Source organism: Triturus cristatus, chromosome 2_1, assembly GCF_964204655.1.
Source record: "Triturus cristatus chromosome 2_1, aTriCri1.1, whole genome shotgun sequence".
NCBI classification, from domain to species: domain Eukaryota; kingdom Metazoa; phylum Chordata; class Amphibia; order Caudata; family Salamandridae; genus Triturus; species Triturus cristatus.
The window spans coordinates 42845543-42856829 of record NC_140581.1 but is presented as its reverse complement, the minus strand read 5'-3'; the positions used below and the strand labels follow the sequence as shown (position 1 = coordinate 42856829).

Below are 11287 nucleotides of genomic sequence, written 5' to 3'. Positions count from 1 at the left end.
ATATCTACTGCTTTGTCTAGAGTAGGATCTTTACATGTTAGTAGCCTTTCTTGTATCTTTTTACAATAACAACGTGCGACCAGTTGATCTCTCACTAGTTGCGAAGTAAAGTTCTCAAATTCACATTTAGAGGCCAAATCTTTTAGAGCTGTAATAAAAGTATCTATACTTTCTTCAGGGTTCTGTTTTCTTGTAAAAACTTATATCTATGCACTACAATATTCTTTGTCTTAGTGAAATATTTGTCCAATTGCGCTACTGCTGTTTGAAATTCGTCAGGGTCTTCACCTTCAGGTGGATCGTAGGGAGGTAGATGATCAAATACATTTTGTCCTTCAACCCCTAGATGGTAGTACATTAGGTTCTTTTTCCTTTCAGGCCTGTATCTCTGACCATCAATCGCACCTAGATATGCCTTGAACGATCTAAACCATAACTTCCATTCCAAAGGAGGATCTCCAGGTTCTTGTAGAAAAGGCGCTGGTGCAATAACACTTTGCATGCTGACATCTAAAAGCAAACCGTTGGACGAAAATGATTACAAAGAAGAAAGAAGAGCGAGAAAATTAGAAGCAGTAGAGAAAAGTAAAAAAAAAATGTCTGAAAATTCACCACCTCTGCAAGAAAGCAGAAAATGAGAAAGTTAAACTTTGTTGAACATAGAAGAAAAACAAAGCTAACATTTCCCAAAAATAGCAGTGAACACAGATGTTGAAGATAATTATGAACAAAAAAAAAATTGTTCAATATAGCCACTAGATGGCAGCGTTACTTTGCGTTGAAGTGATGGACTGAGCTTGAATAGTGACGAAATGTATTTCTAAAAATAAATGATCGTGAAAGAGGCACAATTTCAGGAAATCGTGTAGGAATCAAACAACGAAAAAAAAAACTGTGTGCACATCAGCAAGTATTGACAAACAAGAGCTCTTATGATCGTTTTTTTTTTTAAATAAAGTTTTGTTCCTTCTGCTGGACACTACGTCGTGTGTATATTCTTCATAGTGTGAAAATGACCGATCCAAAATGGTCTCCGTGAAGTGTGATCTTACACGATGACGCGCTGACGAAGCTTCACACACTGTTTGGCCCGTAGAACGCGCTGACTTCATTTGCTAAGCTTCGAATGAAATTCCTCTACGTCATCAAATGGAGGAGATGGCCGAAGAGTGAACACCTCTGGCTCCCAACAAAGACAGTTGCGAGGACGACAGGGGAAAGTAACGAAGGTAGGTAGGATAGTTCCTTTAACCACGTCTTTTTAAAACTCGTGTCGGATATCAGAATTTTAGCTTTTCTTAGCTATTTTCTTTAACGCAGTGATTCCAATTCACGTGAACTAAAAAGTCTCATAAACTTGGGATGGCGTAATCTTTTATGGGCACAGCTCTCTGTTCAATTTAAAAAAAAAAAATGTACTCACGGTTGAATAGCTAGAATGCTAGCGGGCAAGACTCGTTGAAATTAAACGTAGACAGGTGGCAAATACAACAGCACTGGCAAGTCAAAATCCCGTCCTCTGTCGCCTCTGTAAAGACGACAAATTACCTCCAAGATGCTTTTCACACTAAGTGTTTATTGTGCAACACAGAGAGCCGTCCCAGCCAGCACAGTTACAGCACCGAGTCCAACTGCCCCCCGAGATAACACTCCTAACAGAATAAACCTAGGCATTCTACGTGACATCATGGCATTCTCACATCATGCCAACATTATATCACCACAATTCCTTTACAACTGGAGTCATCCTCCTTCACCAATCGGGTTTGTGTTCTTGAGCCACTGATTATAGTTGTGACAAGGCACCAATATAATGTAGTGTTTAATTTGTTTCCAAAGATGATTTTTTTTTTTGTTGTACCCAAACAGCAATCCCTTGATGTCATTGCAACAAAATGAAGGTCCCAAACTGATGATTCGACTTGGGCATTACTACACATCATAAGATTTGTGGTATATTATATTAAAGAAATAATTCTCAAAATTAGGAAGAGTCCATCAACCTTCTAACTGAGCTACAGGTTTTAGTCTTACTACTCCTGAGCCTAAATTAACAAACATTTTGCTTTATTTTTAATAAGAGGCTACAATAATTCCATTTGTTCAATTGTCCTTTATTCTTGACATGATATTATAAATACCTAAGAGAAACTGGTGATTTCTACCTTGCAAAATATTTGGAAATTTTTCATCTGAAACATTAGCATATGTTACCTCAGATTTATTTTTCATTTATTTCATATCCGGAGATACTGGACAGTCATCTATAATATGAAATATTCTATCAATATTCTCCTTGCACAAATTAAAAATACCAGTATATCATTGGCATATAAATGTGTTTTGCAGGCTCCAGCTACATTAGGGACAAACTGAATTTAATCTAGAATCAAAGTAGCTACCGGCTCTAAACAGACGGCAAATATTAATGGTCAAAGGGGACAACTCTGCCTCTTCCCTCTCCCTTCTCCAACCGTCCCATCACATTCCCGTTAATTAAAATCTGTGGATTAGCCATGCTATACAATCACAAAATCAGTCTGGTGAACTGATCCAGTAGATGAATTCATCATCAAACCGCTTCCAAGTGGACCCTCTTCACCCGATCAAATGCCTTCTAGGCACTTGAAGAAAGCACCACCAGTGATGTGCCCATAATAATTGTAGGAGAGTAGGATCTGCTTCACATGTTTACCCCCCACTTTTTGCTGATGTTACACTGTTTTTCGACTTTAGTCTGGCTGGAACCCTGCTATTCAGGGCCCCAGCCTAGCTGCTTCCTCTCTAAAATGATTCCATGTACTTTAGGTACATTACAGATTGGATCTGAGGTGCCCTTATAAGTCCCTAGTATATGGTATACTATGTACCCAGGGCATAGGTACCCCAGAGGCCTACCAGGTGGGGATTCACAGTCTAACGAGGGAAAAGGCCACAAGAAACCATGGTACAAAATTTGTAAACAGAAAACTCACTGGACCAGTGATTGCACCAAGTCCAAAGAATCTACTCCAGCCACCATTGCCCCTAAGGCAACTGCTCCCCCTAGTACAGCTACAATTGGTGGTGGCAATCCTCATAATAAGGGTGTAGTAGGGTTGACCTTGGGTTCTGAGAAGGACTCTGGCCTAGTCAGAGTTTCAACTCAGGCTGTGTTAGTCTGTGATGGGGGCATGAATATGTTCCCATTTGTAAGTCCCAGTAATCTGGGCAAATACAGACAACAACCTTTAATAAATGGAGTAGAGGCTTTGGCATTCAGGGACACAGGAGCACGTGTCACAATGGTGACAAAAGATCTTGTGGGTCCTGGGCAGATTATAATTGGTGAAAAGTACCAAGTGATCAATGCTAACAATGTCAGAACAGACCATTCTCTGGCGGTTGTTAACTTCTCCTGGGGAGGGGTAACTGGCCTCAAGAAGGTTGTGGTAAGTGCAGACCTACCGGTACAGTGTTTGTTTGGCAATGATCTAGAAACTTCAGCCTGGGCTGAAGTGGAGCTCAGGACACATGCAGAAATGTTAGGGATCCCTGCTAATGTCTTTGCTGTGACTAGGTCACAGGCCAAAATGTCTAAAACTGAACAGGCCCTGGATTCTGGAATAATTGACCAGGTGCCTTCCAAGAGGAGGAGCAGTAGGGTTAAGGCAGTGTCTTCCCACCTGACTCAGAATGCTGATCAGTCTCCTCAGGGAGATGATCTTGAGCCTGAAGAAGGAACTGTCCCAGAGGAGCTTGAACCTGACCAGGTTGAGTTCTTGGGGACAAGGGGCCCTTCCAGGTCTAATCTGAGCCAGGAGCAGAAAACCTGTCCCTCTCTTAAACCCCTCAGAAAGCAAGCTGCTGATGAGGCTGCTGGGAATGATAGTGGCACCCATAAAGTTTATTGGGATGATGGACTCCTTTATTCAGAGTGTGGAGACCCCAAGCCTGGTGCATCCAGGAGGTTGGTTATACCTTTGAAGTTTAGGGGCTTCCTTTTGACACTAGCCCATGATTTTCCCCTAGCAGGACACCTGGGCAAGAACAAGACTTGGGGCAGAATTGTCCCTCACTTTCACTGGCTCCACACGTCTGAAGACACTAAGGAGGTTTGTCGCTCCTGTGTGACCTACCGAGCCAGTGGCAAGGCAGGTGGAACCACAAAGGCCCCCCTGATACCACTACCTGTGGTAGGGGTCCCCTTTGAGAGGGTTGGGATTGACATTGTTGGTCCCATGGATCCTCAAACAGCATCTGGGCACAGGCTTATACTGTTGGTGGTGTACCATGCCACCAGGTACCCAGAAGCAATTCCCCTAAGGAGCACTACAGCACCTGTGGTGGCAAGAGCTCTTGTGGGTGTATTCTCAAGAATAGGCTTTCCTAAGGAGGTAGTATCTGACAGGGATGCAAACTTCATGTCTAGTTACTTGACTGCTATGTGGAAGGAGTGTGGAGTGAACTACAAGTTCACCACACCCTATCACCCACAATGCAATGGTTTAGTTGAAAGGTTCAACAAAACCTTAAAGGGCATGATTAAAGGACTCCCAGAAAAGCTTAGGCGAAGATGGGACATACTCTTGCCCTGCCTTTTATTTGCATACAGGGAGGTGCCTCAAAAGGGGGGTGGGTAACGCCCTTTTGAACTTTTGTTTGGTCACCCTGTCAGGGGTCCATTGTGTCTGGTTAAGGAAGGATGGGAGTTACCTCTCAAGCCCCCCAAACAGGACATAGTGGACTATGTACTTGGTCTCCGCTCCAGGATGGCTGAGTATATGAAAAAAGGCAACCAATAACCTTGAGGCTAGCCAGGAATTACAAAAAGCCTGGTATGACCAAAAGTCTGTACTGGCTGTCTACCAGCCAGGACAGAAAGCGTGGGTGTGGGAGCCTGTGGCCCTAGCAGCCCTCCAGGACAAATGGAGTGGCCCCCATACAATTGTTGAACTGAAAGGGGTGATCACCTACTTGGTAGACCTTGGAACCCCTAGGAGTCCCCACAGAGTACTTCATGTCAACAGACTAATTTATTTATTTATTTATTTAATTTATAAAGCGCACAAATCAGCCCATAAGGGTATCTCAGCGCTAGGACCGCATAAGTGAACCAAGGAGACCTGATTAGAAGAGTGAAGTCTTCAACAATTTCCTAAAGGCCAGGTAGTCTGTGCATTGTCGCAGGCAAATGGGGAGATTGTTCCAAAGGCGTGGGCCAAGGTGATAGAAGGCCTTACCACCTTGACAAGACTTTTTAAAGTGTGGGACTAAAATCAGTGCTTTGTCTCCTGACCTGAGGGGTCTAAGGGGCACATAGTTAACAAATTTGGCATTGAGATAACTAGGGCCTAATCTATATAATGCTTTGTAGGCCATACAGCATACTTTGAAATTAATCCTTTTGCGTATGGGTAGCCAATGTAGTTTCTTCAGCAAAGGCAGTGAGGCTGTTCTTGGGGGGGCATCGGTCACCAAGCGAGCCGCGGTGTTTTGGACAACCTGTAATCTATTTATGTCTTTTTCGTTGACTGAGATCAACAGCACGTTACAATAGTCTAAACGGCTTAAAATTAATGCCTGAATCAGGGATTTACTCGAAGACAGTGGAAGGAAAGGGAAGACTCTTCTGAGCATGCTAAGAGTGTGGAAGCAGGCTCCGATGGTAGCCGAGACATGGTCTCTCAGGGTAAGTTTTTGGTCCAATCGGACCCCAAGGTTTTCACCACTATTTTAGGGCAAGGGGTGGGGCCTAGTTCCTCTGGCCACCACCTAGGCGACCACCTAACATTGGCATCACCAAATAGCATTATCTCGGACTTGGCGCCTCCCTCCAGACAATCGGAACAATCCGTGCTGGACCGGGGAGGATACCGGGTGAGTGTTTTGACAGTGCGTGGGTAGAACACAATGTGCAAAATACTATTTTAAAGTTGTTTTAAAACATCAGAGCCCTTTGCCAGGTGCTCTCTAAAAGCAGTGCAGAGTAAATAAACGTTTAAAAATAGTACTGCAAGTAATGTAGCAAGGAGCCCTTACCAGGCGCTCTGGTCAGTGCATTTAACGGTCACCTTAGTCAGCTTAAGCGTGTCCGCTGAGCGTCTGACTAAGCATGAGCTTTTATAGTTTAAGAGCTAGACTGCTAACCTTCCGATGAGGTAGAGAGGGAAGCGGTCAAATTTCACTTCCGGTTTGAGGCGCCTCCCTCCAGACAATCGGAACAATCCGTGCTGGACCGGGGAGGATACCGGGTGAGTGTTTTGACAGTGCGTGCGTAGAACACAATGTGCAAAATACAATTTTAAAGTTGTTTTAAAAGCATCAGAGCCCTTTGCCAGGTGCTCTCTAAAAGCAGTGCAGAGTAAATAAACGTTTAAAAATAGTACTGCAAGTAATGTAGCAAGGAGCCCTTTACCAGGCGCTCCGGTCAGTGCATTTAACGGTCACTTTAGTCAGCTTAAGCGTGTCCGCTGAGCGTCTGACTAAGCATGAGCTTTTATAGTTTAAGAGCTAGACTGCTAACCGTCCGACGAGGTAGAGAGGGAAGCGGTCAAATTTCACTTCCGGTTTGAGGCGCCTCCCTCCAGACAATCGGAACAATCCGTGCTGGACCGGGGAGGATACCGGGTGAGTGTTTTGACAGTGCGTGGGTAGAACACAATGTGCAAAATACAATTTTAAAGTTGTTTTAGAAACATCAGAGCCCTTTGCCAGGTGCTCTCTAAAAGCAGTGCAGAGTAAATAAACATTTAAAAATAGTACCATAAGTAATGTAGCAAGGAGCGCTTTACCAGGCGCTCCGGTCAGTGCATTAAACGGTCACTTTAGTCAGCTTGAGCGCGTCCGCTGTGCATCTGACTAAGCATGAGCTTTTATAGTTTAAGAGCTAGACTGCTAACCTTCCGACGAGGTAGAGAGGGAAGCAGTCAAATTTCACTTCCGGTCTGAGGCGCTTCCATCCAGACAATCGGAACAATCCGTGCTGGACCGAGGAGGATACCGGGTGAGTGTTTTGACAGTGCGTGGGTAGAACACAATGTGCAAAATACAATTTTAAAGTTGTTTTAAAAACATCAGAGCCCTTTCTCTAAAAGCAGTGCAGAGTAAATAAACATTTTTAAAAAGTACCGCAAGTAATGTAGCAAGGAGCCCTTTACCAGGCGCTCCGGTCAGTGCATTAAACGGTCACCTTAGTCAGCTTAAGACTAAAACCATATGTTGACAGGGCAGACATGGGCTTGCTCATGGTAACTGACGAGGGACAGGAGGAAGAGAGTGACCCACTCCCTGACCTGCTTTGTCAGAACCCTGATGATGGATCAGTTGATGGTGTAGCCTTGGCAGGCAGCCTCACTGCCCAGCAGCAAACTGACTTCAGAAAACTTCTCAGCCAGTTCAGACATATGTTTTCTCTGACTCCAAGTCAGACCACCAGGTGCACTCATGAAGTGGACACTGGAAACAGGCAACCTGACCATGTCAGGCACTGTATAAGGACAGAAGTCCAAACGATGTTGGATTTGGGAGTTATTAAACCCTCAGTTAGCCCTTGGGCTAGTCCAGTAGTCCTGGTACCTAAACCTCACACCACTGATGGCAAGAGAGAAATGAGGTTTTGTGTAGACTACAGGGGTCTCAATGCAGTCACTAGGACTGATGCCCATCCCATCCCAAGGGCAGATGAGCTAATAGATACTTTGGTTTCTAAGCACATTTGACTTGACAGCTGGCTACTGGCAGATCAGACTTGCTGATGATGCAAAGCCAAAGACAGCATTTTCTACCCCTAGTGGGCACTATCAATTTGTGGTAATGCCCTTTGGTTTGAAGAATGCACCTGCCACTTTCCAAAGGCTGGTGAATCAAGTCCTTATAGGCCTGGAAGACTATAGTGCAGAATATCTAGATGATATTGCTGTCTTTAGCTCCACCTGGGATGATCACCTGGTCCACCTGAGGAATGTTTTGGAGGCCCTGCAAAAAGCAGGCCTAACTATCAAGGCTACTAAGTGCCAGATAGGGCAGAGTCAGGTTGTGTACCTCGGCCACCTTGTAGGTGGAGGCCAGGTTCAACCATTGCAGACAAAATCCAGACCATAATGGACTGGATTGCTCCAACTACCCAGACTCAGGTGAGAGCCTTCTTAGGCCTGACTGGGTACTATAGAAGATTTGTCAAGGGGTATGGATCAATAGTGACACCCCTGACTGATTTAACCTCTAAGAAAATGCCCAAAAGGGTTCAGTGGACAGTTAGTTGTCAAAAGGCCTTTGCAGAATGGGAGCAGGCCATGTGCACTGCTCCCATTATGCAAAGTCCTGACTACTCCAAAAAGTTAATTGTCCAAACAGATGCATCCGAGTTGGGGGTAGGGGCTGTACTGTCACAGTTGAATGATGAAGGTCAGGATCAGCCAGTAGCTTTCATAAGCAGAAGGTTGACCCCCAGAGAGAAACGTTGGTCAGCCATTGAGGGGGAGGCCTTTGCTGTGGTTTGGGCTCTGAAGAAGTTGAGGCCATACTTATTTGGTACTCACTTCATTGTTCAGACAGACCATAAGCCCCAATTATGGCTAACAAAACAGATGAAGAGTGAAAATCCCAAATTGCTCAGGTGGTCCATTTCCCTACAGGGGATGGACTTTACAGTGGAACATAGAACTGGGAGTAACCATGTCAATGCAGATGGACTCTCCAGATATTTCCACTTATAACATGAAGACTCAACTGGTCAAGGTTAGTTTAATGTCCCTGCATTTGGGGGGGTGGGAGTTGTGTAGGAGAGTAGGATCTGCTTCATATGTGTATACCCCCTGTTTGCTGGTGTTTCACTGTTTTTAGACTTTAGTCTGGCTGGGACCCTGCTATTCAGGGCCCCAGCCTAGCTGCTTCCTCTCTAAAATGATTCCATGTACTTTAGGTACATTACAGATTGGATCTAAGGTGCCCTTATAAGTCCCTAGTATATGGTATACTATGTACCCAGGGCATAGGTACCCCAGAGGCCTACCAGGGGCTGAAGCATGTATTATGCCCCCCCTGTAAAGCCCCACCCAAAATGACACCACAGGTCTGCTACTGCAGCCTGAGTAAGGTGGTGCATGCACCCCTTACTGAGATATAGGTTCACTATATCTCACCATATACTGCACATACAAACCTATCAGTCACCCCTTTGGCAGGCCTTATCAATCCTGAAGGCAGGGTGCTTGGTTATATGTGAGGGGGTGCCCAGGCATGAGCTGAGCCCCTCTGCAGCCTTCGGAATCTCTTCTCCGGGGTTGTCAGTAGTGCAGCCTGACCATATAATCTTAAGTGCATTATAACCAAACGGTAAATGCTAACTTTGGACTGGCTGCACAGAAATATGTCGTGTTTGGTGTCAAACACCTTGGAATCATACCCCCACACCAGTAACTGGTGTGGGAATATGATCCTACCCTTCTAGAGGGAAATACATGACAGCACTGGTATAGCTGGTAGAAACTTAATAGAGCCCTGGCATTACAAAATGGATGCTGCAGCCACAGACATGGGTCTGACCTCCTGCTGCTGACTGAAACTCTGGCAGGGGAGGCCTGGGCAAAACATTTCCTGTCAGAGGGAGGTGTAACCACCTCCCAGACTTATGTGCATTGAGGCTGGGGTGGAGCTCTCTCTGAGTGCTTTGAAGTCCTGCACTGGGGGCACATTTGGTGTCCCTGTGCATAGTCCAGCTCAAACCGGTTCAGGGGCTTCCAGCCCCTGCTCTGGCATGAAACTGGACAAAGGAAAAGGGTGTAGCCACCACTCTTTCCAAACCCTCCCATTGGTGGGTCCCCAGAGTATGTCCAACCCCCTACCTTAGTATTAGTATGGGACCCCAGTCCTTAGGACTTTAGATTACCCTGGACGAAACTCTGAAGCTGAATCCTGGACCTTCGACGCACTGCTCAAGACCAGAGGACTGAAAGAATCTCCCTTGGGATCAAGGAGTGACTCCCCTGCTTGGCAGGCACCCACAAAGCAATTTAGCCGGTCTGCATCATTGAAGCTCGCGCCGAACTCCGAAGTATTTGCAGCCCAGGAAGAGGATTTCTAGACATCTCCGAGGCCGACCCGAGTCCCCAGCAAAGCTGAGACCCGCAGCCCTCGTGAGTAGCGTGGAACCGGAACTCCTGGTCACCATGCATTTCTGCAAGTGCATTGACTTCTCGACATCTCTTGAAGTTGTGCTTGGGCTGACTTGTAGCCCCCACCTCGAGCACTGAATCCACTGAAGGTTGTCGGCCTGGTCATTCCGAGTGTCCCGTGGGCCACCATTTTGTGTTTTATCTCGTGGTCCCTTCGCGATCCCTGGTCCGTTGACTGGTGGGTCCCTGAGGGGGTAACCTTTTACTTCCTTGGGCTTTTCCTGGTTGCTCTAGATGTTCCCCAACTCCCTACCAAGTGGTGAGTCCCACGGACCTTGCTGGTCTACACCGAAGCATCTTTCTTGTTTCTGCGTGGGTTGCTGTTGCCAAGGCTTGTTGTGTCTAATATGGGCACCGACACTGCAGCACTTGACATCCTTCGTGGGACAGCTTGAATCCAGCTCCTGGTTGTCCTCGACACCTCCTGGTCCTCGTGGCTGAAGAGTCAAGCTTCACCTCTTTCAACTGAAATCACCCGACATCGGTGGGCATCTGCTCATCGCCTTCCTGGTCACTGGCTAGTGACCCAGACTCTGTCCCCTCTGCTTTCAGGTTCTTTTCATCTTCGATCCAGGCTTCGATCTCTTTGGACACTTCACATCTTCATGGCAGCAGCTCTTCTTCGCCAGCTCCCACTGTAATCAATGACACTTCTCCTCTTCACGGCAGCAGCAGTTCTTTGCAGGCTTCCACTGGAATCGACGACGCGACCCGACACCAAAAGACACCTATGCACCCGGCTTCCCTGGGTGAGGTAACACGAGTAGTCCGGTGCTGTCGTGGGTGCTAACCCTAGAACTTCCTACGTCCAAAAGGGTTTGGTCCAGACTCATTTTTAAGTGTCCCTAATCTTTACAAATCTAACCGCGACTTTCCCCATAGAAGCTAACGGCAGCTCGCGGCTGTGTTCACACACTGCACACGGCCCCCGTGGGTCCCCTGTGTCACTACCTTGGGTAGCTCCTTGGGGTCCCAGTGATTCTACAGGCTCTAGGCCTTGTGTCTAGTTAAATCGTGGTTCCTATACCACTATTTTAGTATATGGTTTTATTCCCCCTTGGGCCTGAATGCTTTACATTCCTTCAAGACTTAGCCTGAAGGCTGCACTCCATAGCTACCACTAGGATAGCTTT

At 46.2% G+C, this 11287-nt stretch overlaps 1 protein-coding gene across 3 annotated transcripts in view; it reads left to right on the top strand.

Moving 5' to 3' along the window:
- Positions 1 to 1102: 1102 nt before the first annotated feature.
- The window catches only part of LOC146863682 (avidin-like), a 123823-nt gene continuing 113638 nt past the window's right edge, over positions 1103 to 11287 (top strand). For all 3 annotated transcript variants that reach the window (XM_085627816.1, XM_085627814.1, XM_085627817.1), the window contains exon 1: positions 1103 to 1229. In XM_085627816.1, coding sequence (XP_085483942.1) covers positions 1127 to 1229 — 103 coding nt within the window. In that variant the 5' untranslated portion in view covers positions 1103 to 1126. The remainder of the gene's footprint in view (positions 1230 to 11287) is intronic.